Source organism: Loxodonta africana, chromosome 17 (assembly GCF_030014295.1).
Source record: "Loxodonta africana isolate mLoxAfr1 chromosome 17, mLoxAfr1.hap2, whole genome shotgun sequence".
NCBI classification, from domain to species: Eukaryota; Metazoa; Chordata; class Mammalia; order Proboscidea; family Elephantidae; genus Loxodonta; species Loxodonta africana.
Genome location: NC_087358.1, coordinates 11,035,015 through 11,062,319, shown reverse-complemented (window position 1 = coordinate 11,062,319; position 27,305 = coordinate 11,035,015). Strand labels below are relative to the sequence as shown.

General features: G+C 39.8%; 1 protein-coding gene across 3 annotated transcripts; it reads right to left on the bottom strand.

The window, feature by feature from the left end:
* Positions 1-1,977: 1,977 nt before the first annotated feature.
* Positions 1,978-27,103, bottom strand: TGDS (TDP-glucose 4,6-dehydratase). 3 transcript variants are annotated; one of them, XM_064269983.1, is made up of 13 exons: positions 26,962-27,098; positions 24,553-24,619; positions 22,714-22,782; positions 21,355-21,445; positions 19,308-19,450; positions 18,443-18,502; positions 18,217-18,315; positions 17,059-17,118; positions 15,817-15,860; positions 15,065-15,230; positions 14,377-14,435; positions 13,505-13,602; positions 1,978-11,904 (listed from the first exon to the last, which is right to left on the bottom strand). In XM_064269983.1, the coding sequence occupies exons 1-13, from the start codon at positions 27,045-27,047 to the stop codon at positions 11,819-11,821; spliced, it is 1,128 nt and encodes a 375-aa protein (XP_064126053.1). In that variant the 5' UTR covers positions 27,048-27,098; the 3' UTR covers positions 1,978-11,818. The 3 variants fall into 3 exon arrangements, with proteins under 3 accessions (XP_064126053.1, XP_064126054.1, XP_003409363.1); XM_064269984.1 differs by lacking the exon at positions 13,505-13,602 and having other exon boundaries at positions 26,962-27,103; XM_003409315.4 differs by lacking the exon at positions 18,443-18,502 and having other exon boundaries at positions 26,962-27,095.
* Between the last annotated feature and the right edge of the window lie 202 nt (positions 27,104-27,305).

Here is a 27,305-nt window from a genome sequence, read left to right as displayed (position 1 = left end):
GATTAAAGAAATTAGGTGGGTGCGTATCTGGAATCCAAGGGGGAGTCAGTTTGGACAATGTCACCTCACCACTGTGCAGTCTCAGTGGTCACTTGACATGACTAAGGTCACACCCATTTTCACTGTGTACGCTCTGGGGATCAGCTAATTCTGTTCATCTTTAGGAAACAGCTTGCAGGGAAGATATGTAGAACTCTATACATCAGGGTCCAGGATGTGGGTTATCTTGTGACACTATGCCCTATAGTGGATTCCTGAAAAACAACTAACAGAGAGAGATATGCAAAACTTTGTGCCTCCCAGGCTGCACATGTGGGTTATCTTGTAACACCACCCCAGGGATAGTGTCCCAGATCAAAGGGCTGGCTATTCTGGCCTTGAGGCTGTCCAGCCTTCTGTCCCTGTCTAACCATCACACTGTTTTGCATTCCCGCCAACTATGGATAAGGGTTCCAATTTCCCCTCATCCTCATCAACATTTGTTGTTTTCTGTTTTTTTTTTTTTTCTTAGCCATCCTAGTGGGAGTGAAACCACGAATATCTCATCGTGGTTTTGATTTGCATCTCTCTGATGGCTAATGACACTGAACATATTTTCATGTGTTTGGTGGCCTTCTGAATGTCCTCTTAGTGAAACATCTATTCAAGTCCTTTGCCCATTTAATGACTGGGTTGTCTTTTCACTGGTAAATTATCCACGTTTCATGTATTTTTTGGTTATTAGATTCAGATTCTTATCAGATATATGGTTCCCAAAGGTATTCTCCCAGTCGGTAGCTTGTCTTTCACATTTTGGTCAAGTCTTTAGAAGAACAAAAGTTTTCAATTTTTATGAGGTCACATTTATTTATTTTGTCTTTTGCCGTTTGTGCTTTTGTTATTATAGTAGATAATCCATTGTTGAAAGCTAAGTCTGACAGTGTTGCCTCTGCATTTTCTTCTAACAGTTTTATGGTTTTAGTTTGCACATTTAGGTCCATAATCCATTTTTAATTTGTTTTTGTGTATGGTGTGAGGTATGGATCCTGTTTCTTTTTTTGTGTGTGGAAATCCCATTTTCCCAGCACCATTTATTGAAGATATTATTTTTTCCCCACTGAATGGACTTACCACTCTTGTCAAAAATCAGTTGACCGTAGATGTGTGGGTTTATTTCTAGACCCTCAATTCTATTCCACTGGTCTATGTGTCTATTGTTATACCAGTACTGGGCTGTTTTGATTACTGTAACTGTATACAACCAAAAAACCAAACCCTTTGTCATGGAGTCAATTCTGACTCATAGTGACCCTATAGGACAGAGTAGAGCTGCCCCATAGGGTTTCTAAGGAGTGCCTGGTAGATTCAAACTGGCAGTTTTTTTTGTTAGCAGCTGTAGCTCTAACCGCCACATCACCAGGACTCCTAATAGTATGTTTTAAGATCAGGAAGTGTGAGTCCTCCTACTTTGTTCTTCTCTTTCAAATTGCTTTAGCTCTTCAAGGCCTCTTGCCATTCAATATAATGTTGAGAATTGGTTTTTCTATTTCTGTAAAGAAGGCTGTTGGAATTCTGATCAAGATTGCATTGAATCTATATATCACTTTGGGTAGTATTGACATCTTAATAATATTATGTCTTTTAGTGCATGAATATGGAACATATTTCTATTTATTTAAGTCTTCTTTAATCTCTTTCACCAGTGTTTTATAGTTTTTATTGTATAAGTCCTTCACGTCCCTGGTTAGATTTATTGCTAGGTATTTTATTCTCTTAGATGCTATTGTAAATGGAATTGTTTCCCTATTTTCCCCTTCAGATTTTTCATTACTGGTATAGTATACAGAAACCCAACTGATTTTTGTTTGTTGACATTGTACCCTGCAACTTCGCTAAATTCCTCTCTTAGCTCTGGAAGTTTTCTTGTGGAATCTTCTATATATAGGATCATATCATCTGCAAATAGAGATGATTGTACTTCTTTTTCAATCTGGACACCTTGTCGGTTTTTTTTTTTTTTTTTTTCCTGTCTTATTGCTCTGGCTAGGCCACTCACAGAGTTTAAATAGCCATTTAACTCCTAAGTATGTATCTTTAGGTTTCGAGCCCTGCCCACCAATTTGACCTTCAGGTTTATATTTTTGATTATTAGTTGTATATCTCCACTTGGATGTCTCACAGACCCCTAAAGCTTAACATCTCCCAAACATAACTTACCAGTCTCTACTCTTTCCAATTCTGCATACTAAATCTTAAAATATCGTCCAAGTCAAGAAAATGTACCTCCCACGTATAATCAATCAGTAAGTTTTTTAATCTATAAAGTTCTCACATCTGCTCCCAACTCTACCCCTGCTTACAATGCTGTGCTTTAGGCCTTTTCATCTCCAGTCTGATTTACTGCAACAGATTCATAACTCAGATCCCTGAAGGAGCTCAATCTTGTCTTCCTTAAATTCATCTTCCATGCTGTTGCTAGAATAAGCTATCAAAAACATAATTCCCTAGTCAATAAAACTGGCAGAAGACCGCATAACATGCAAAGAAGTTCTTGATATATTGTTTAGTGAAAAAGAGCAGGCTACAAAAGAATATATCCACTATGATTCCATTTTCGGTTTAAAAAAGGTATACAAATGTAGAAATGCACAGACACAAAAAAATAAATTGAAGAACATATGTCCAGATATTAGCAGGGGTTATGTTCCTTTAACAGGTTATGGATCATTTTCTTTTTTAATGATTTAGTTCTCTAAGTTTTCTTCAGCAATCACACAATATTTTTGAAATTAGGAAAAAATATAACTAACAAGTAGATGATAGATAGATCCCAAAAATCTGACCAAGTCATTTTCTTCCTTAAAGTCCTAGAGTGGATCCCTGATGGCAGAATAGCAGAATAGGCCTGAGTATGTTATCATGGCAGAAAAAGCCCTCCATGACCTGGCCATCCCATTCCTCTCCAGCCTCATTTCCCATCTCACATTACAGAGCAGTGGTTCTCAAACCTGAGGGTACATCAAAGTCACTGGCCCCCACCCTCAGCATTTCTGACTCTGTAAATCCGGTATGGGGCCCAAGAATTTGCATTTCTAACAAGCTGCCAGGTAATGCTGATGCTATTGGTCTGGGAACAAGTTTTGTGAAGGACTGTGATACAGTCATACAGACACCCTGTCATTCTCTGGACACACAATGTTATTTAAAACTTGGTGCTTTCACTCTGCTATTACCGGGAACTCCGGGTCCTGCTCGGCATGACTCTGTCCAGGACCAAAAAGTCAGAGACTGACTGCAAAGTGGACCACTCCCCTGCATTAAGTGCTACCGGTTCCTTGGTGGAAAGATGCTACAAGGCAAAAAGGGACGCCCCTCAGGATCTGTCCCCACCTTTTCTCCTGGCTGCCAAGCTGATAACTAGGGTTAAGTTACAGCACAACTCAGGCAGGAAGGAGCTGGGCTTGATAAGGGGTGAAGGGACTATATATATCCCAAGGAGTTGCAAGAATTAGCCAGCATGTGCCAGCAAGAGCCGAGGGAGTCCCAATGGGACTGGATTTCTGAAGATGCTTCATCAAAGGGGCTGGAACATAAGACTAGATAAGAATTTATTGACTTGGAGACACTGTTACGGGATACAGAATTTGATGCCTTGGCAAACTCACTGCTAAAATAATTCCAAGAAGCCTGAAGAAAGGAATGACCCATGCTAAGCAAAGTTGAAAAGTCTGAATTGCTACGGCAGACAGTGGAGGAAGGGATTAAAAGCCTCAGGGAAGTGAGCATGCTGGAGTGGATATATGGTGTGAGACCAGAAGATTCACCAGAGTACTACGTCCCAGAGGGAAGCCCAGAGAACTCACCAGTAACTAAGCCTATCAGGAAAGTGTTGGTGAGAGGGGACAAAAGCATCCCCCAGAAGTTCAGTGATGACTGTCCACAGGCCAGGGATGACAGCAGGAGAGGCTGCTACAGGTATTGGCTTGTTGCTAGTCATAAAAATGATGGGGACCCAAGGTAATGGAGGCCACATGACAGCGCTAATCTTCAGAAGCCAGGTGATCACAGTTTCCATATAGCAGCAATGTTGGAGTGGCAGCAAAGAGACATGACCCACAGAATTGTGGAGACAGTTAAAAGAACACCATGCACAGTACAAATCCTGGTGGTGCAATGGTTAAGTGCTCGGCTGCGAACCAAAAGGCTGAACCCACCAGCCACTCCGCAGGAGAAAAGACCTGAGAATCTGCTCCCATAAAGATTTCAGCCTGGGAAAGCCTATAGGGCAATTCTACTCTGTCCTACAGGGTCACTATGAGTCTGAATCGACTCACCAACACACAGCAACAACACAGGCAAAACATATAAGCTCCAGTGAGGGTTCTGCTTAATACATACAAAATTTTTAAAAACGAGAATGGATAAACAGGAGACTGAGAACCGCCGTTTCAATTACAGTCATGATCACTTGCCCAGTTCTCAGACTTGAACCAGTTTTCAGACTTGGAACCCATTAACTAAAAAGGAGGCCAGTTTGCTAGGGGGAAGAACCCTGCCTCATCACTACGTAGTGTAATGGTTCCCCAAGGGTTTCCCCCACAGGAATATATGCCATTTTCTCAAGTGACTGTGCATTAGGAAAAGGGAAATATTCTGACATTTCAAGACTATTGGACAAAGTATCCAAGTTGGCATTGATACTTGGAGACTAGGACATCATTATGGCCTCCCTTGTCGTAATGGAAGCATACAGGAGCCAGGTAATAAATGAAGTACTGACCAAATTCTGATCCCTGAGGTAATTTTCCTCATCCTAGAACATATTAAGTGGGACTGACATACCTGCTGTCAGAATAACCCCACACTGGGTTCTTGGCCCATGGAGCTGTGGGGGTCAAAGCTATCTCAGTGGCAAAGAGCAGGTGGAAGCCTCTAAAACTGTCCTTACCCAGCTAAGATAGTGAATGAAAACAAGATCACATCTCAGAGGAGATGCTGAAGCTGAATGTTATCTTCAAGGATCTCAAAGATGCAGGGATGGTGGTCAACATCCTATCTACATTTAATCTACCTGTCTAGCCCCTGCTGAACCTGGATCGATCCTGGAGACTGGCTTCAGACTACCACAAGTTCAAATAAGTAGTAGGTCCAATTGCAGCTGCTGTGTCAATGTCGTATCTGCTTTGATAAAGCAGACTGTTACATCCCTGGAACATGGTATCCGGCCACTGACTTGGTGGATGTATTTTCTATCTTAATCAAAAAAGAAGAAAAGAAACCAGTTGCACTTATAGTTTTGCCTCAGGACTACATTAACTCATTCCACTCTCTGTCATAACACAGTTTGAAGAGATTTGGGTCCTCTGAAGATCCTGCAGAGCGCTTCATTGATCTATTACATTGATGGCATCATACTGATCAGGCAGGATTAGCAACGGGCGCCTAAGCATATGGCCGCTTTGGTAATTCACATTAACCCCAGAATGTGGGAGATAAATCCTATGAAGTTCAGGGACTTGCCATTTTAGTAAAGTTTTTAGGAGTACAGGGGTTGGGGTGCGCTGGGACATCCTTTCCAAAGTAAAAGTCAAATTGTTGCCCCTTGCATTCCCATCCACAAAGAAGGAAGTACAGCACCTGGTAGGCTTCTTCAGGTTTTGGAGGCAACACATTCCACACCTAGAGATAAGCTCCAACCAATGTACTAAAAGTGACATAAAAGGCTATTAGCTTTGAGTGGAGTCTGGAGCAGTAAAGGGCTCTGTAGCAGGTCCAAGCTATGTTGTAAACACCCCTGTTACTTGGGCCATATGACCCGATGGACCCTATGGTGTTAGAGGTGTCACTGGTGGAAAAAGATGATGTGCAGATTTTACGGTGAACCCCAGTGGGAGAAATCACAGTGCAGGTCCTGAGAGTTCTGAATAAAGACCATTTCATCTGTAGTGGAGAATTATTACATGCCTTTTGGAAAATAGCTCCTGGCATGTTTCTGCGCCCTGGGAGAGACAGAATGCATTCAGAGTGAGCATGCGTCCAGAACTGCTCATCATGCGCTCAGTTCTTTTAGGCCCATCTAGTCATAAAGTCAGGTGGGCCCAGTAACAGCCCATTGTGAGATGAAAATGATACATTGAGGATTGGGCCTGAACAGAATCAGAGGATATAATTAAGCTGCAAGAGGAGACAAGTCAAATCTCTACATCATCAACTCAGTTAAACTAGTGCCTCCCCACACCCCAGTTTACAACTGTGGCCAATGGGGAGAGGTAGAGTCTCCATACAACCAAATGAAGAGGAGAAAGCCTGAGCTTGGTTTATGGGTTTATGGATGGGTTGGCTTGTTACGGAGATGCAAGCCAAAAATGAACAGTGTGGCTGCATTAAAGCTACTCAGGAGTGTTCTTTAAGAACTTGAAAAGGGAAAATCTTCCAAAGGGTAGAACAAGCAGTGTCCCGGGGCATACACCTTGTATAGAAGTGACCTGAGGTGAGAATATATATTAACTCATGGGCAGTGGCAAACGGCCTGGTTTGCTAGTCAGGGGCTTATAAGGAAAGAGACTAGAGGAGTGGAGACAAGGAAGTCAGGGTTGGAGACATGTGGATAGGCATATGTGAGTCAGCAGGGAGCATGCAGACCTCTGTCACTTGTTAACACCCACCAGAAAGCAACCACTGTAGAAGAGGTACTGAACCACCAAGTAGACAAAACGTCTTTGTCAATTAACGTTAGCTGGTCTTCATTATCAGGACTGGCTTGATGGGCTTATGAATGGAGTAGCCATGATAGAGAAGGAATCTACTCTTGGGCCCCACAGCATCTGTTCTCCCTTACCAAGCCAATCTAGCTATTGTCCTCTCAACTTCCAATTGCTGATAACAGAGACCAATGCTGAGCTCCCAGTATGGCACTATTCCTTGAGGAAACTAACCAGTTACTTGGTGGCAAGTTGACTCCATTAAACTCTTTCCAGCCTGAAAGAGTGTTTTATTCTCTCACCACAGACACCTTTTTCCACATACATTTATGTTTTCTGCCCACAGAGCCTTAGCCAGTACCACTCTTCCGTCCTTGTATCTTTTACAACCATTACTTTGTCTCAGCATCTGCCTCCTGCAGGACCAACTGACACACTTGCCCTCCTCCTCTTCCCCTCCAGACAGGAGGGTTATCATCTGGAGAACCTGAAGAGAAGAGGTATGGACTTGGAAACCTCTACGTACAGTAGGAGGCTGGTGTTAAGTGCATTAAGACCTTTGATAGATGGTTAAGAGATCGCCATACTAAAATCTACATTCTAAATAGCTTCCTTTCCCTTCTATTTCCAGAAACAAAAATGAGCCATGTCACTGTAGGCAGAAGAGAAATGGCCCCAAAGAAAAGTCTGCTAGATCCTGACATTAGTGGGTTCCATCCCACAAATGGCCCACTTTCCACTTATTCTACAAGGAAATCTCCCCTGTCTACTTACACTGAGCTTCTAATAACTTCCGAGAACCTCGTTCTGAAGAGATAGCCAAGGTCAACCAGATAGCTGAGCAAAGCTTCCGACATGATATAGAATACTCAAAGCAGCACATAAACAAACCAACAAACATGAAAGAAACTAAATGAAACATATATAACGTAGGGAATAAAAAAGCAAAAAAAACAAACCCCCTGCCATGAAGTCACTTCTGACTCAGAGCGACCCTATAAAACAGAGTAGAACTGCCCCATAGGGTTTCCAAGGAGTGGCTGGTGGATTCGAACTGCTAATCTTTTGGTTAGCAGCCATAGATCTTGACCACTGCACCACCAGGGCCCCAGTGAAGGAAAGGGATTGAAAAAAGTCAGTAATCCTCAGATAAAATATAACCATAAAATGAGAGTAAGATATTATATTAAAAAAAGAACAGAGAAGACAAAAGAACTCTTGGAAATTATACTCAATAGAATATTGGAGTACCTAAAAAAGTAAGAAGAAAAATCAGCTGATTACCAACTCCAGGAGAAAATGAAGTTTTACAAGATAGGAATTATAATCACAGTACAGGTCTTGGCTGCATACTGAAAAAAAAGATGTAATTTTAATAATACCAAAAAAAAAAAACCCAAACCCACTGCTGTCCAGTCAGTTCCAACTCATAGATGGGAAAGGAATGGAATGTAGAGGGTATGCAGTAGAGCTAAATTCTATATCTATTATTATAAACCCACCAAACCAAACCAGTTGCCGTCGAGTCAGATCCAACTCATAGCAACCCTATAGGACAGGGTAGAACTGCCCCATAGAATTTCCAAGGAGCACCTGGTGGATGTGAACTGCCAACCTTTTGGCTAGCAGTTGTAGCACTTAACCACTATTCCACCAGGGTTTCCTCTATTATTGATGGAAGTTGATAATAAGAGCAGTATAAGCATGTCATTTAAAAATATAAAAATAGATATGAGAATGGCAGAATACGGTGGTGAGAGAGAAAGGTGAAAAATAGGACAGTATCAATAATGACTCCCAGGTTCAACTTGCTGAACCAGGGACAACTAGGAATTTAGGATCATATTGAGACTGAACGTCTCCAGAGACACAAATAACAAATATCAAGTAGACAATTGAATATACAAGGCTAGAGGGAGATCAGAAGCTCAGAAGACACCTTGGCTAGAGATAAAAATTTGAAATAAAGGATTAATGGACCACAACTACCACAACCTCCACCAGACTGAACCCAGAACTATTAAATGGTGCCTGATTACCACCAACAACTACTCTGTCAGGGATGACAATAGACGGTCCGGAACAGAGACAGAGAAAACGTAGAACAAAAATTCAAATTCACACACACAAAAAGACCAGGTTTGCTGGTCTGACAGAGACTAGAGAAACCCTGAGAGTATGGCCCCCAAACACACTTTTAACTCGGTACTGAAGTTACTCCTGAGGTTCACCTTTCAGTCAAAGATTAGAAAGGTCTACAGGGCCAAAAGTAACACACAGGAGGGACATGCTTCATAGTTCAGTCATGTATACAAGACTAATGCGCACACCAGTCCAAAATCAAAGAAGAAGAGGTAGGGAAACTGGACGAACGGAAACAGGGAGCCGGAGGTGGAGAAGGGGAGAGTGCTGACACATCACAGGCTTGGAAACCAATGTCACTGTTTAATGTGTACTAACTGCTTAATGAGAAACGAATTTGCTATGTAAGCTTTGACCTAAATCACAATTAAAATAAAAAGATGTGATTGAAAAAAAAAAAAACTGAGAAAGATAGCAATTGGAGCCATGGGAGTAAATCTCCCAGAAGGGGTATGTGAAAAGAGGCCACTGGTGGCTGCTCCTGGAGAGGTAGGCATGAAAGCCACGTGCCAGCTAATCGTGGAATATAACAGAGGTGACGAAAGGAAGACAACTTTCAAAAGCCTCTTCAAGACCAAAAGCTTTCAGTATAACTCAGCTCATTTCTTTATTACTAAGGTTGCTCTTAATTTTTTTTTTTTTAATACATTTTGGGTAAAGTATAATTGTAATTGATTTTTCATTACATGTCCTTAATGTCTGTCAAGGTCACTTTCTGAGATTAGATGAACAATAAAGGTAAGTCATATTGAGTATACTAAAAAGTTAGAAATAAAAGCATACACAAAAATATGTGCCAGAACAAATGACCCAGGACACACATACAATGTACTCCACTCCAGTCCTCGAAAACATCTGCTCTTAGCTCAAACCGACACATGTAGAGAAGGAAGTTGTCTAACTGCACTGAAAATAGCATCTGAACTCTAATTCCACACAGATGCCCTCTTATAGCTTATATTTCACTGAACAAAATTAGGTTCTATAGAATGGGATTTCCTTCTTCCTTTTATCCTTTCTCATTCTATAGGCATCAGATATTTTGTTTAGTATATGCGTTGAAATTTAGATACTGACAAAGAGAGAGATTTGTTTCTCTCATAGAGGCTCCAATCCTAAGTATCTGAAGGACTTCCAAAGGCCCTTTATCAACATAGAATAAGGACCTGTCACGGCCACCTGAATGGAAGCTGGATTAGTCACCAGGATGGAAACTAAGTGCTAGTTGGTCCCACAGCTTGCCTGCAAACTTCCTAGCCTCTCTGAGCTCTTACCTCCACTCCCTACGCTGCCTTCCCCACTCCCTCTTCTCTAGCACAATAGGCTCCCTTCTAGAATCATTTTTTTCCCTACGTAGTCGAGAACCGTGGAGCGTCATTTAATCATTCTCTCACCCTCAGCTCTTTAGACCTTCCGCCCCACCTAACTTGTACTTTGCCCAATTCTGGTTCATCTATCTGTATTTTCTTCATCCACATCTGAAGTTACTGAACACTGTTAACGAAAAGCTACACATTTCAGAATTCTTATTCTACTCAAATTCGCAGTGTTCAACTTCAGCGTGTTTCATTTCTGTTTAGCAAATCCCTAATGTCGTCGTTTCTACTCACTCTTTTCCCCCTCTCCCTATCCCAGTCACCTCTTAGTTAATGACCACCTTCCTCCTTCAGAGAAAACATGTCATCCATTGCCCACACACTAAGGCCAGAAAGCTGGGCATCATCCTGGACTTCTTCTCCTTTCTTAATCCCATATTCAATCAGTTCCTTTTTCAAGTTAGAGTCTTTAAGGCAAAGAGGAGTAAGTATACAGAGAATCAAGTATTTTATTTCTCTGCAGCAAAATAAACACAGCATACGTTACTAAAAAAAGCCACATTATGCATTAAATACATTACAATACTGACAATTTTATAAATAAAATTTTAAACAGTAAATACACGATGAAATTTCTGATACAAGGTTACTTATACATATTTCAAAAATGATTTTGAAAATATAAAAACTTTACATTCCTCTTTTAAAAACATTTACCTTAATTTTACAAAAATATCAAAAGTTAAAAAGTAATATATATGCTTCCATTTCATTCTGTTTTTTTAAAGCAATCACAGGTGGTCTCTGGGTTACGGAAGAGTTCCATTCCTAAATCTGTTGTAATTTGGTCGAATTTGTATGTAAGTCAGAACAGTCAGGTACAGTTCATAGCTAATATCAGTTAGTCAAACGTCTTAGTGTATAGTGTGCCTTTCTATGCATAAAAAAATTAAACACTTCCGAATACACTAAGACATCTTTGACATAACAGTACAGTAATAACAATAATGTTTTGATAAGACTGCAAAGTAGTGTCCATTTGTTATTAAGACCCACTGTATGTACCTTGAATTTTTAATATAATAGGTTTTGCAGGGGTTGGTTCCTAACTATGGGTTGTAAGTGAGTTGGATGTTCGTGGCCCAGAGACTGTCTATATAGCAAAACATGACTTAAAAAAAAAACTGGGGCATGAAGCTCATCCTCCCCAAGCCTGAAGCTCATCCTACATGCCTAAAAAGGAAAACTTTAAAGGGAATGCTAGGCAGTGGGAAGGGCGTGCATGGACGCTCACTGAGTTCAACAGCGGGAAAGGCTGCCATCTTCCCATGGAAGCTCACCGAGTTCAACAGCGGGAAAGGCTGCCATCTTCCCAGCTTAACTTCCCGTCTCTGTTCGCAGAACCGGGACTCTCCACTCCCAGCCCCCTTGTAAGGAGTCATCTTTCTATGTCTACTGGTTCCTCATTTTTAGGAGAAAAGGTTTCTGAAATGATTTTCATATTTAAATCCTGTGCTAATACTGAAAACTTCCAAATATTGAAGGATTTTGTGTTTACATTTTATACAATAAGTCAGGAATCTAATTCCGAGCGAAACGAGGATACTTAATTTGGTCACTTGATTTCTTATCACTTGTTGAGGTAGGATAATTTTCTTCTTTCTCCAAAAACTGTCTTGACTATACAAATGCTGACTGTACTGGGAAGGGTTCCAGTGCCTTTTCCGCATTCTTCCAGTTGTGAAAATTCTCTCTGTACCACTCAACTGGACAGGAAAGGAACAAAAGAAAACATGAAAACTGAACACAGCAACTAACATCTACTGAGCTCCTGTTAGATAAAAGGCCACTCATGTTGCATGGATGGGCCTGCCCGTCAGCTAATCAGCAGGCAAGAGTTGCCTAATGACAAAAACAATCTGATTTTGACCTAAACATATTAAGTTAATGAGAAGACACATTTTCACCTACAAGATTTAGAATTAAAAATCAACCTTTTTTGACAGGTGGGCCCACAAAATAAATAATAGCATCCTAGAGAACTGTGCTCCTCTAAACAATAATCTAAATGACACCAAACTGCAAACATTTTCCCTAGACCAAAGATGAGAAGGTAAGGGGGGGGGAGGGGGAGAGGGAAACCAGATTAAGAGAAACAGAACAGCCAGAATGGAAATAATGAGAAGGCTGATATATTGTGAAAAGTGTAAGCAATGCCACTGAGTAATATGCATAGAAATTGTTAAATGAGAATTAATTTCCTGTGGAAACTTACACCAAAAACACAATAAAATATTTTTTTTTTTAAATATCAACCTTTTTTCTTTTTAGCATCAAAAGTCCTTCAACACTAGATTTTCTGGTTTAAGTGTTTAAGACAAATTCAGATTTTAAGGAATTTGTGGGGGGATGTGGGTCCTTCGCATTACAGTATCAACACTGCTTTTAAATGTATTTTATAGAAAAACCATATTCTGCTCAAATAAATATGGTAATACTGTATCAGAGGCACAGTGAGATGATGGGAGCTTCCTTCCAGTAACACCCCAGCTCGTTATTTTATGTTGCCAAGCAAAGGATATTTTAGTTAAAAAAATTATTGACAGTTTAAAATTTTTCAACTGCATTTTAAAATTCAGTACAAACAATTCAATGTCTGAATCAAAACCTTTTTCTACAATTGGTAGAAAATTTTCTCAAGGGTATATTTCTAAACAGAGCTTTAACATAAATACACGGTTTATACATTGATTTTAATAGATTTTTCTGCACGTTTCCTATTTGTTTCAATATACAAAAACTCAAGACACGCAAAGACCATAATTATCCATATTTCAACAAATCTAAGATGTCACTGATCTTAAAATGGACCATTATTTTATGTGCCACTAAACAAAAAACTGCCAGTAATAACTATAAGACACCAATGATTGTAAAACACATACCTTTCAGGGATGTGAAAAAAATGTACAGCTCAGAATCAAATTTGATATATGCCCTGGTGGCGCCGTGGTTAAGCGTTTGACTGCTAACCAAAAGGCTGGCAGTTCGAATCCAATAGCCACTCCACGGAAACCCTATGGGGCAGTTCTACTCTGTCCTACAGGGTCGCTATGAGTCAGAATCAACTCGACGGCAGTGGGTTAATAAAACATAAGAAGATTGATAAGAAATTAGTGATGAAATTCCAGATACTTAGGATACCTTACTATAACTAGAAAAAGATACAACAATTTGAGAAGTGAAAATGATTCATCACAATATTCTGCTGTATTTGTATAGTATTCTGAAAATAAATTACTATTCCTTTAAATTTTTCTTAACTGTCCTGCTCCCCACCAAAAAAGTTATCAATTTGTAACATACTTGTTTTCTTTATTCCTTCTTTCCAAGGCACTTTAGGTCTCCATCCTAAGCCATGTATTTTTTCTGACTTCATTGGGTACCTCATGTCATTTGTAGGTCTTGAAAAACAAAACAGATTTCAAATGACATTGTGAAAATATATTTACAAATTTAAACAGTTAAATAAATACTGTGTCATTACATCTTTACCATAATTCAAAAATATTTTCTTTAAAGAAAAAAATTCACCCTGATGACACGCTCATGGTAGAAAATTTGAAAAATAAAGTACGTACATATATACACATAACCTAGGAAAAACCCAATGCCGTCGAGTCGATTCTGACTCATAGCGACCCTATAGGATGTAGTAGAACTGCCCCACAGAGTTTCCAAGGAGTGCCTGGTGGATTCAAACTGTATATGTATATATAAATCGCCCCTAATCCCGGGTGCCTAAACCCCCTCTGTGGTTTCCCCTTATTTCAGCCATGGTCTAGGTATGTGTACAGTGCCAGGCACGCAGAAGAAACTCATTAAATGTTTGGCCAATGAGCAGTGAATAAATACACAGACATTTATCAGGACTCTTATGTGCCAGGCCCTGGGTCAGGTACTTTACACACATTGTAATTACTCCTCAAAATACTTTAGGAATGAAAGTATCATTCCTGAGGAAACTCAGCCTTGAAAATGGTCCACAACTTTAAGTTACATAACTATTAAGTAATGGGTCCACAGTTAATTTTATACTACACATTGATAATTAGGGAAAAAAATTTTTAACAGAAAACTCAAGAGATAAAACTAGTTTTAAGTCCATCTGTTTTATAATTTTATAAGTACCAAGGATTTCATAACCTTTCCTGGATGTTGTAAAACTTAGTACTCACCTGTCACTAACATAATCAACCCAGTTTTCCATTTCAGACTCGGAACTGGTTTCTTTGATCTATCAAAATGGAGAAGGCTTTTGAGTCAAATTATAAAACAAGACCAGAGAACAATAACAGTATTTAATAGCTGATTAAAAAGAAGAGAAAACAACCTCCTTCAAGGTGGGGAAACAGCTACAATGAATAACATTTTTCTATATTTTATAATTCAAATTCCACCTGAACCTCAAAAAGAATATGCATTTTATAAACTATGGGAGACATGAAATTTTTTGGCTTTTGGGGTTTTTACTCAGTCTTTCTATGGAATTCTGATTTTATAATTGAAGGTTACTAGTACATATCTATACTCACAAATGTAATTATTTTATATCATGTTAATACATACATGTTTCTTCATTCCAGGACACACAATTTTATACTTCTGAAATTGAGGTATGCCTTACAATTGGTATGTACACTTACTGTATTGGGTTTATTTCTTCTTGAAAACCTGTTACTAAACAAGTGATACAACTTCAAATGATATGTCTTAGCATACATATGGTGTAAATGGTTATGAATTTCATTTTCTACCCACTTTTAAGTAAACTATAAACTGTTGATTTTTTATCAAATTAGTGACTTTTTAGTAATTTAGTAATAATTTTGAAAATAATATTACCCTCTTAAAATATATACATACCAGCTGTATTAGTTCTTTAGCAAGCTGTACAACGGACATTTCAAAATTGGTTCCAATGTTATAAATTTCGCCTGGTTTCCCCTTTTTGAGGACAGTGAGGAATGCTTCCACTACATCAGCGGCATAAAGGAAATTCCTTGTTTGAAGTCCTGATCCATGAATGCAGCTAAAAAGATTAAAGGAAATGGAATCAAACCAGGGGACAGCAAAAACTGGGCACAACTCCAGAGAAGGCAGTTCCCACGCGGATCCTAGAAATCTGTTATTGAAAACACAATTCTCATGACTTTTCTGAATCTCACCCTAAGTTCTCAAATGATCCCCAAGCCTCCTGAGAGTATTCAGTAAAAAAGCAGCTAACATGTAAGTGGTCCCTGAAAAGTATTTATTAAAAATTTTATGCCCTGGATTCACTTTGAAGAACTATTTAAAGTTCTACGAATTAAATAAATTCTTTGAAAAAGTAAAATTGCATAAAAACAGAGGCCAAAACTTGGTGTTATAAGTAAAAGTTCTATGATAGATGATTTAAGAGCAGACATTATCTAAGTAAGTAAATTACAAAGACAAGTTACAGGGTTACATTATTAGGAAAAAAACCACAGTGAATGTAGAAGGAATTCTTATATTTGGTGGCACATTCAATTTTATGGTCTCCAATGCTAAGACTTTATAATTTTCAAGAAGAAAGACTGTCCCCAGATACAGTCAACATACCAGAAAAACATATGAGACAAAGGTAAATAACATACCATTTCCTGTTGTGTTGTAGTAAAGATATAAATTTTGGAATAACCTGAAAGAATATTTAAATATCATTTCAGATTCTGGAAAGTCATACAATAATATGAATCTGAACTTGACATAAGATTAGTATTGTTATTAAGAAATATGCATATGGATAATTCTGATTCTTTTTATTAGAGTTTAAGAAGAAAACCTATTCTAGTATTTGATAAATAAAAGAACTCTAAGATACATCTTTCTGTTTCACCAACCCAGTTATCTGCTAGACAAATATGAAGATAAAATGACATAAATAGTGGGAAATTTTAGAAACAATCTTCATGAACAGATTGCCTGCATCACAAAGCTCGCCCACTGATCGTATAAGGGCAGGAATCGTAACTTACAGCTTTATATCTAGCACCTATTCAGGAAGCGCTTGAGAATCAATGGTAAGTGAATTCCAGTGCCCTTGGCGTCACAGAAAAACTACACTCATCAGGGAAAGATAAGAAATTACTAAATTTATAATGAATCTTTTCGAAGAGACGCCAAAACTTAGGCAAAGTCGTTATTAACACCAGATCATGATGCGGTCCTTTTCTTCGCGCAGTGAGATCTACATAGTGGGGCACTGAGAAAACTCAGTATCCAAATTTAGGCAGAGCAGGGGACAGTTAACTAAAACTGGGTCTAATGAGACAGAACCAACTACACAGGCATTTTTAGCCTTTTAACTGCATTACTCTATTTACTACTTTGTACGACTGCCTAGAAGACATTCAGGCCCACAACAATACAAGTGAGTTGGGCACAGTAAACCAGTTAATTGTGAGACAAATTATGGACAAGCGTCCTGCATTACTATTTGATTAGCTTTTAAATTTCTGTACATCCTGACATATTGGACTAACTGTAAACCGTGACAGCAGCATGGTAGTACTCTGTAGTGCTTTAGAGCTTATGAGGCACTTCCAAATACATGATCTCACTGGATCCTCAAAACACCTTTCCAGGTATGATCATTTCCCCCAATTTCAAAATGAACTCATAGGGTCTCAGGTCACACCAGCTGGTGATCTGTCAAGTTGAGACAAACTCAAGTCTTCAAACTCTAAATGTGATGAAATTTGCAGGTGGCTTGTACGGCATATAATTGTATATAATTATGACAAATTATTTTGGACAAATGACTGAAGAGTAATGATTTTAAATAATAAAAAGTTATAATCATTAAGAAAACACTAGGAATTCAGAGTAAAATTTACCTTTTCTGGATATTGATGTGGTCCATAAACATTACTGCTTCTTGTGATGACAACTGGAAACTTAAAGAGTATTCAACGTTAAGGAAATGGAAAGGTCCAATAATCATGCTTATTTTAAAGATAATTTTAAAATATGGGTGACTTTGCCCAAAACAATTCCCCACACATTAAGGAGAGGGTGGGATGCAGGTGAAGGCAGAGGTTCCTAAAGTACTAAGACGACCATTCTCTCTGTTGGGACGAGGGGGTGATGAGGACAGATGGAGGCAGGTTTGTAAGTTTGGTAGCAGAAAACTGAGGAGGTTTCCACTTCATTATTTCAGAGGCCACCTCTAGGATTACAGGTTTGGTTAGATGCAAACTTCCACGTGGCTCTCTTGTACCAAGCCTCACAAACAAAAAGAGCTACCATGAAGGAGAAAGGACCAACGTCCCTGGAACACAAAAGGCAAGAGAATCATAACTCATCCCTTGGCTTGCCTTTCTGACCCCCCTAATAACTCCAAAAGATCAGTGGAAAGCCACGTGAAGGGACTTAAAGTTGATGATTCACATGGGTACGGCTCCCCACGGGCAGGGCCCTCGTGGCAAGCCTACGTCCTAGTCAAGAGGAACAAAGAGAATCGTAATCCATCCCTTGGCTTGCCTTTGTAACCCCCCTAATAACTCCAAAGGAAGATTAGTGGAAAGCCACGTGAAGGGACTTAACGTTGATGATTCACGTGGGTATGGCTCCCTCATGGGCAGAGCTCTCATGGAAAGCCTATGTCCTATTCAAGAGGAACCAAGAGAATTGAATCACGCAGTATGAAGCCCTACAGCTGAGTCGTGCCCCTCTGTCTTCCTCCACTCACAGGAAACCTGCAAACTAGGAAATTCCAAAAGGCCTTTCACTATGACTGTAACACTCTACCTATTACTGCAGCAGGAAAAAAGTATAGACAGATTGTTCCTTTAAATGATGACCTAAACAAGAGGTAGGTCCTATTTTGTCTAAACAATATAGGAAATCAATTGTTTTCTAAATCCCTTAACATATAACTTTTCACAATATACATCGTATAAGCTAAAAATGAAATATTGCTAATTCTGGCTTGGAGTTTTAACAACGAAGTCCAAAAAAAAAACGATTAAAAAGTTTCTGAAATCATCTCTTACCTTATATCGTTCCCAATAAGACTGTACAAAACATTCAGCAGCTGCTTTAGACGACGCGTAAGGATTTGTAGGTTGCTTCGGTGAAGATTCATCAAATTCCTAATTTTGAAAAAATATATTTAAAAAGTATTATGTATAATTTCTAACTAAAAAAATCAGAAAACATATTACAGCTGAAATGTTAATCACTACATTTAAAAACCATTTATTGACTCCAACTACGTGCCTGACATTTTTCTAAACACTTCACATGGAGTAAGTAGCTTCTTTGATCCTCGTAACATCCCTGTAAGGCAGGCAGAGAGAGCACGAGTGTAAAGCCCTGAGGCAAAAGATGTCTCCAGGAAGCGAGAGGGCTGTGCGGCTGGAGCAGCCACCAGGGGAAGGAGAAACGGGAGACTAGGTCGGAGGGAGACAGAACGCGTCCAACCTTGAGGCCACTGTGGGTTTTGAGCACTGTGATGCCAGGATCGGACTAACATTTTAAAACGTTCATTCTGCCCACTGTATCAGATCTGAAGTAGGGTAGGAAGGGTACGAGAAGGAAGAAGCTTACCTGATAAAAATTGCAAAGAGATTTGAAAATGACTGCTTCTCAGAAGCAGGACGTGGTTGAGGACAAGCGATCAGGGGTGGACATGAAAATACATTTAGGAATGATTTAAAAAAAAAAAAACCAGATTCTAGATGCTAAAAGAACTCCACACTCACTCCTGGACATTCCAGTATGCTCTTCTGAATGGGACAGAAAGCTGAGCAGCAGCAGCCTACACCGCAGCCTACCTTACTTGTGCTTTGGCCATGAGAAGGACGTTCATCATGCAGGTAAGATGGACAAAAAGGTGAGATTTGCTGCTCTCTTGCAAAATATAATCAGTCAAGTGATGTATAACACCAGTACAAGACTAGGCTGCTGTCCCCATTTGAGTGGGAGCATTTTACTTGAACAGAAGGGACAATGGAGCTAATGTTTTTGAAATTCTCACAGGTTTGTATAATTAGAGGATGAAAAAAGCCCAGAGGAGGTTTTAATAAAACAGATTTATCACAGTACATGGTAAATAAGCGAAACACACATATTCTAAGCTTACCTTGTCGAGACTGCCTCCATATACTTCATCCGTGCTGACATAAATGAATTTCTCTACTCCGGCTTCATAAGCGGCACTTACCAAAACGTGAGTGCCGTAAACATTAACGTATGTAAACTCGAAGGCACGTACAAATGAAAGATCTAGGTGAAAAGAGAAAAAAACTAAAACCAGGCACCCAAGGGACAAAACAAATAACAAACAGTATACTCAGGTTTAAGGACAGCACTGTTCACTTCAATCACTACAACTGCCATCATTTTAGAAACAAAGTACTAACACAGTGTATTTTTTACCTTTTTAAACTTAAAATACATAGGTTGCCAAGGCAGTAAATCTTTACAGAAACAGACTGTCACATCTTTCTCCTGCAGAACTGCTGGTGGGTTCAAACCGACAACCTTTCAGTTAACCACTGTGCCACTAGGGCTCCTTTGTGTAAATTCTTAAACCAAACCAAACTCACTGCCATCAAGTCAATTCTGACTCATAGCAACCATATAGGACAGAGTAGAACTGCCCCATAGAGTTTCCAAGGAGCGCCTGGCGGATTCGAACTGCTGACCTTTTGGTTAGCAGCCATAGCACTTAACCACTACGCCACCAGAGTTTCCATGTAAATTCTTAGAATCTAGGAAACAATCAGTGCTAAATTCGTAGGGAACATTTTTCATTTTAAAAAAGAAGAAAATAGAAGTGATACAGCTAAATGTAAAGTGTTCTTAAATTTTAAAATGCTATGACACTGCTGGCTTTTTCTAACACAGGGCTAGGTTTTTCAGATATTGCTGAAAACAATAATAAATGTTGGATAAATTACTTCAAAATCAATTTACTTTAAAAGAATTCCTAATAAATATAAAAGATATTCAACCTCGTCAGCAATAGGGAAATGCAAATTAAAACCACAATGAGATCCTACTACACATGACTCATATTGGCAAAAATGAAAAAGTCTGACAATACCAGGCTTTGGTGAGATCTGGAGTCTCATAAACGTCCCTCCGATGGAGCTGAAATTGCTATAATTACTTTGGAAAACCGTTTAACGTTAACACTGTTGGAGTATGCAGATCTTGTGATCCCAGTTACATATCTGAGAGAAATGTGTGCTTATGTATACCAAGATACATGTTCCTTGCTAGTACGTGAATCGTGTTCATGTTCAAGATATATGTATCACGGTCATGGTGGTATTATTCAAAATTGCCCTAAAGTGTAAACAAACTAAATGTCCATTGACAGTAAAATAAGTAACTGTGGTATATTCTAAGAATGGCACTGAAAATGAACAAACTACATGTACACCCAACTACATGGATGAATCTGTGTAGATATTAAGCAAAACAAAACAAAAAAACCTACGTATAGTTTTATATATATGTTCGTATAAAGTTTAGAAACAGGCAAAACTAACTTATAATGTTTAGGGATAAATACATAGGTACAAAACTACTGTGGAGAAAAGCAAGGGAAATGAGTTAAAAATCAGGCAATAGGCAACAGTACTCTACTACTGAGGAGGGTTCTTTTGTTTAGATGATGGCTACCTCGGTATTCACGTTAGCATTATTTAACTGCACTTCTAAATACGTTATTTCACAATAGAAAACATTAGACAAACTACTAGAAAACAATTCAGATTCAAAAAATGGTATAGATAATAATATAATGGTCACCTGTGTACTCACCACCTGGCTTAAAAATAAATAAAAATACAGTTGAAGGCTATATTCCTTCTCCCCTTCAGAAGCAATCTCTATCCTGAATATGGTTCAACTCAAAGTTTTAAGATGGCATCCGAGGTTACATTTCAGCCTACACTACTAATAAAAGTAATCTAAAAGCACCAAGTATACTGACAACACAGTGACCGCAGGTGTATTTTTCCAGTAAAGCGTGGTGTATCCTCTTTCAAAAATGTATATTAAGTACTTACTTCATTAAGCACTTACTTGTTCAACCTCATTGCTGGACTTTGATTCAAACTAATTAACCACTGGGAAAAAATATGCCAATCATAACTGTAACTTAAAACAATGCTTACCTACATGTGTTTGCGCAGCAAAATGTAGTACTATATCTATTTTCTGGGTCTCAAAAAGCAGTTTCACAAAGTGAGAATCACATATGTCACCCTATAAAAAAGCAAACACAAAAACAACGAAATTTCATTGAGCACTCAGTTCATTCTAATTATTTTTACTATATGAAAAAAATGATAAGAAAAAAATCAATGGGTACCAACATTTCTTCCAGTCTCTCCCCCTGGACCTAATAGAGAATATCTTAAAAATTCAACCAAGTGGTCAAGTATAATAAAAACGTATTTATCCAGCATCTTAGGACATACCACTGCACCACTGCCATCGAGTTGATTTCGACTCATAGTGACCCTACAGGGCAGAGTACAACTGCTCCACAGAGATTCCAAACAGCGCCTGGCAGATCTGAACTGCTGGCCTCTTGGTTAGCAGCCATACCACTTGACCACTATGTCACCAGGGTTTCCATATTCAATTCAAAATATTTTTGAAAATAAGTGTCTAATAGTTTACTGAACACCAACTACTACCAAGCACTATTCTAGTTTTTTAATAACATTCTTGCCAACCTAAGGCTACTATACTAACAGGGAAATTTTTAAAATACTCTTAAAAAAATTGGAGATAACCTTATTGAAATAAAGTAACTGTAAGTGGAATGGTAATTTGAAAAACTGAGTAAAATTGAATACTTTTGGTGTTATATGTGCATTAATTTGTGCAAAAATACGAATTTCTCAACAATTCCTTGGTGACTGAAGTAAACTTTCATATAGAACAGAATTATGAAATAGTTGCTTAGTATATTTTTTAAGCTTAGTGGTTAAAAGGGAAGTTAATAGGATCACGTCTAAAAAATAAAACATAAACCACAAGAAATAGTTTCACCTGACGGTCACATGTCTTTGCAAATTAATGAACTGGCATTCTGTTCTACACTTGGGACTCTTCTAAGAGTGCTTAGTATGAACCAACCTTCAGAGCCAACCCACCTTCATGGTAGAAGACTAAGCTATGAGTTACCTGGTGGGCTTCTGGCTATTGGCTGCCCCTTCCAGGTAAATCCCATCCTACACCAATCCCCTCAAATCCCAGAAAGATCTTATTAAAGAGGCTAATAAGGACCTAACATCACAAGCCTTGTAAGTTCAATCGGGCACTAACGGATCTATCAAGGAACCAAAAACCACATGCAGTTTTTTAAGCAGTGTCAATCTAAAAGCAGTATCCTCTATAGCACATGGTACTTCTAGAAACAAACTACTTGATCTTTCAAAAGGTCTTTAATAGGTGTCTTCTTCAATCCTGTATTCACAAGCTTGTAAAGAAGAAGCACAATGATTGTAAGAAAATTTTCATACCTGTATAAATTTATAATTTTGTTTGGTAGAAATGGCTTCAAGATTCTTCAAACTCGCACAGTAATCCAGCTTAAAATGAGAGTGTACGGGGGGGGAAACAACACAAAAAGCCATAAATATTAGCTTTTCTTATAAAATACCAATTTATTTTAAAGGCTGTAAATATTCTGATCGTAATATAAGAACTTTTTTTTTTTTTAATATTTTACTGTTTTAGGTGGAAGTTTACATAGCAAATTAGGTTCCCATTTAACAATTTTTATACAAATTGTTCCACAGCATTGGTTACATTTTTTTACAGTGTCCACATTCTCATTGTTTCCATTCTGTTTGTTCCGTTTCCATTAATCTAGCTTCCCTGCCCCTCCATAGCTTTCCATCTTTGTTTTAGGGTAAATGGTGACCGTTTGGTCTCATGGAGCTGTTTATTCAAGGGAACACAGTATTCCCAGGTGATTACTGTTCATTTTATAAGCCAACCTATTATTTGGATGGAAGGTGACCACCGGGAGTGGCTTCAGCTCCAAGTTCACAGGATATCTTAGGGCGATAGTCTGAGGGGCTCCTCGTCTCTATCGGCAAGTCTAGCCTATTTTAGGAGTTTGAGTTTTGTTCTATGTTTTTCTCCCTGCCTATCCAGGACCTTCTATCGTGTCCCTGGTCAGAATGGTCGCTAGTGGTTGCCAGGCACCATCTAGTTCTTCTGGTCTCTGGCTAGAAGAGACTGCGGTTCATGTGGACTATTAGTCCCATGGGCTACGTACATGTCCTCTTCAAGTGTGGTTACTCTCTGTGTTTTTAAGTGTTTAACATCTTAAAAGTAAAAAACAAAATACAGGCAATTTTGTTATCTTTTCAAAATTAAAAAAAAATTACTTTTTATAAATCACTTTTAAAAATGTTCCTGTTCAGATTTGTCTCCAGCCACTGATGGCTAAAAGAATTTACCATTTGTCACGGAAACAGAATTAGTGAATGAAAACAATTACACCTGCATTACATATAACTCATCAAACCTCTTCCTAAGTTAACTATTGGTAAATTGGTGTAGAGATGGGGAAAAAAAACAATCCTGTCCATAATAGTAAAGCAGGCAAAAATTCGTAAGGCTTAAAGATTACTCTTCGCCTGTACATTTTTTACTATTACAGTTTATGAAATTAAGGTTAGCTTTTTGTATCTTGTGTTTAAACTCAAAAATCATTTCAATGATTACCAATCAAGGCCTTCAGACTCTCCAGGGAGACTCCAATTGCAACTGCAAAAGTCTCAAACCTAAATTTATTTAACTGCACTTTAATTTTTTTTAAATGTTATATAATTTCCCAAGAGGCAGAAGTTATAAAATCAAATAATATGGTGTGTACCAACTCCAATAAAAGACTAGTAACCACGAGACTACACTAAATACTGAATTTAGAAACAGTAATGAAGATTTTGTTTGGGCAAAAATACTGTACTTCAAACCTTTATTTTATAGGCAATTATAATAAATAAAAGTTTCAAAAGACTTCATGATAGGTAAATTAGCATGAACACATGACTATACAGGCCCCTAAGTTGCTCAAATTGACTAAATAAAAAACTGAAATATCGGTGTGATAAACTCAAACCAAACCCACTGCCATCAAGCCAGTTCCGACTCATAGAGACCCTACAGAATAGAGTAGAACTGCCCCAGAGGGTTTCCAAGGAGTGGCTAGTGGATTCAAACTGCCGACCTTTTGGTTAGCAGCCAAGCTCTTAATCACTACACCACCAGGATTCTAGTATTTCTTTTTTTTTTTTTCTTAATTTGGCGAAATTTCAATTCATGCAGCTCATGTTTATAAAACTTACCTTGTCGAGATTTATGATCATATAGTTTGGATAATCTTCTACTAAAGAGACAATCACATGTGATGCACTAAAAGAAAAAAATATTTCTTGTTGGTGGGAAAGTTTAACCTTCTCCCTAAATCGTTGTATTTTTCTCTAAGTTATCAAACATTAGGAAAATATTCAAAGGTATTTTTAAATTTTTTCCAAGATAACTAAAGCAATATAGCTACAATGAATACACAGTTCTCTCCAAACTCAACAGTATCTTTATATAAAACCTCATACTCCCTTTAGGCTACAGAGAAAAGAGAATTTACTGGTCCTAAACCACCTGCTGTCAAGTTGACCCCGACTCAAAGTGACCCTACAGGACAGAGTAGAACTGCCCCACAGAGTTTCCAAAGAGTAGATTCGAACTACCAACCTTTTGGTTAGCAGCCAAGCTCTTAGCCACTGTGCAACCAGGACTAAGAAAATAATTAGTTTAACCAAATGATGCCATCCATGCTGCCCTGCGTGCGGGAATAAAAACAAAACAAAAACACACACAAACAAAAAAACAAACCCACTGCCATCAAGTTGATTCTGACTCATAGAAACCCTACAGGAGAGCAGAGCTGCCCCACAGGGTTTCCAAAGCAGACTGCCACATCTTTTTCCTACAGAGCGGCTGGTGGGTTTGAACCACTGACCTTTTGGTTGGTAGCCGAGTGCTTTAACCACCATGCCACCAGGGCTCCTACAACAGGTAATGGTTGGGGTGACTGTGCTGAAACTATAGTGTGACTTTTTGGGTGCTGAAAGCAAAATTATGTAAAAATTAAGTCAGTATGAACATAGCTGCCTATGTTCACAGCAGTTCGACTGCCATTGCTATCCCTGGGTAGGAGAATTCGGTAGTGTAAACCAGAATCCTGGGGCGGGGGGGCTAGACTTTATTAAAGTTTCCAAGGCTCATAAGAGCTGAAACCGCCCTGAGCTGTATATCCATGGAGTGCCCTACAGCGAAACCAGAGGCATATGCACCTAAAATGTCAGGCTCCCAGGAGTAAGGACCAAATGGTAAACTCAGAGTTGGTGCCTGACAGCCCTCTCACGGCGTTTTCTAGGGCCCAGCGCTCTCGCGCCTCCACCACCCTTTCATGCCCATGCTCTTGTAACCTCCTCCAAGTGACTGTCAGGTAAGAAGTGACTAAAAATGCCAACAGACAATACAAAAGAATCCCATGTTCCCCCTTCTCCCACTAGATACTGAGTTCCCTGAAGGTAGGAGAGCTTCCCGTTGGTTGCTCATGCATCCAGCCATTCCACAATTACTGAAGGCCTTTACAAAGCGGGCCAGGCATTCTTCCAGGTGCCAGCGAACAACAGTCTCTGCCCTCATCAAGTTTACCCTTCAGAGTGTGGAACGCAGACAATAAACAAGTCAAGACATAAACAACAATTTCATGTAGTGGTAAGTGTTACAAAAAAATGAAACGGGTTAGTTGGGAGAGAGGCTATTTTGGGTAGGATGGTCGGGTAAAGCCTTTCCGAACTGAGTAAAGAACAGTCTAAACCAACAGGCAAGCCGGTGCGAAGGCCTCAGGACAGGAGAACAAGGCTGCAGTGTTTCAGGAAGTGCAAGAACGGGAAACGTGGCACCGACAGAAAAGCAAGGGGCAGGACCGGGGGAGATGAACAGGGCAGACGCCAGGGCACAGTCCTCCAGGCGTGGTAAGTCGTTCACACTCTAGTCTAAGTCTGACAGGAATCAGCGGACTACAATCCTACACGCTAAAAACACTGGCTTCTGTGTGAAGAACAGACTTCAAGGAAACAAGTAGGAACGACCAAGGAGGCCACTGCGGTAGTCTGGGCAAACGACGGTGACACGAGCCGGAGGAGAACGGGGTCGCTGGCGACAAGTGGTCGCCTTAAGGACTTGTTTTTTTTTCAGAGTAGAGCGAGTACTTGCTGATGGAATGTGGGTGTGAAAGGGAACGCCGCATCAAACGTCCAGTACAGGTACCAACAACTCTGAAAATCTGTGAATGGATGAATGCCTTGTAATTTAAAAATCACGGGCCGGGGGGGCGCCTGTATGCTGCGAGCTGCGTGACTGGGGGTACGAGGCTGTGGGGCGGGGAGCTCACAGTGATGTGTGCGCTTTTAGAGAAGTGACAGGAGGTAAGAATCCCGGGCCAGGGAGGAGGACGAATAGTGCCACCGTATTTTTCCTTTGGGAGGGAAGCGTTTTAAAGAAGTCGCAGTTCCCACGGAAGCACGTCTTCGCAGGCCGGGGGCGGGGGAGAAGGCAGGATGACCCGGGTCGGAGGGACTCAGACGCCCGAAGCTACTCCCAAAGCTTGCCAAGGGCAAGCAGCGCCCCAGGCAAGGGCTGGGGTTCCTGCGCACCACTGCTCGGCAAGCGGCGCCGTTACCTACATGAAACCAGCACCGCCGGTCACCAGGAGCCGCTTCGCAAAGTGGCCGGGAGGACCCAACGGCTCCGCCCGGTCGGCCGCCGACATCTCCCAGCTCGGCAGTGACTAGCACCGTAAAGCGCCGGGTCTGAAGACCGTCGGGAAGCTCCACCGCGACTTTTTACGACGCGCCTTGCTCCCTGACACGTTCACAGGGCAGCCAACCGCAGCTTCCGGGGCGTGGCGTCGTGACAGACCTGCCCACGCCCACTGGCGGGTTGGGCGGGGCCCTCGGTGCGCCGGCTCCCGGAGGCCGAGCTGCGCCTCTGCGCACGCGCAGCTCTTGCTCAGGAGAGCGTGGCTGGC

Excerpts from the sequence above, each read along its gene's own strand:
- TGDS (XM_064269983.1), bottom strand. The coding sequence starts at position 27,047 with ATGTCGGCGGCCGACCGGGCGGAGCCGTTGGGTCCTCCCGGCCACTTT. Across the intron at positions 15,861-17,058 it reads CACATCAATATCCAGAAAAG|GTTATTCCAAAATTTATATC; the intron begins GTAAATTTTACT and ends ATATTCTTTCAG. Across the intron at positions 15,231-15,816 it reads CTACAACACAACAGGAAATG|CTGCATTCATGGATCAGGAC; the intron begins GTATGTTATTTA and ends TAATCTTTTTAG.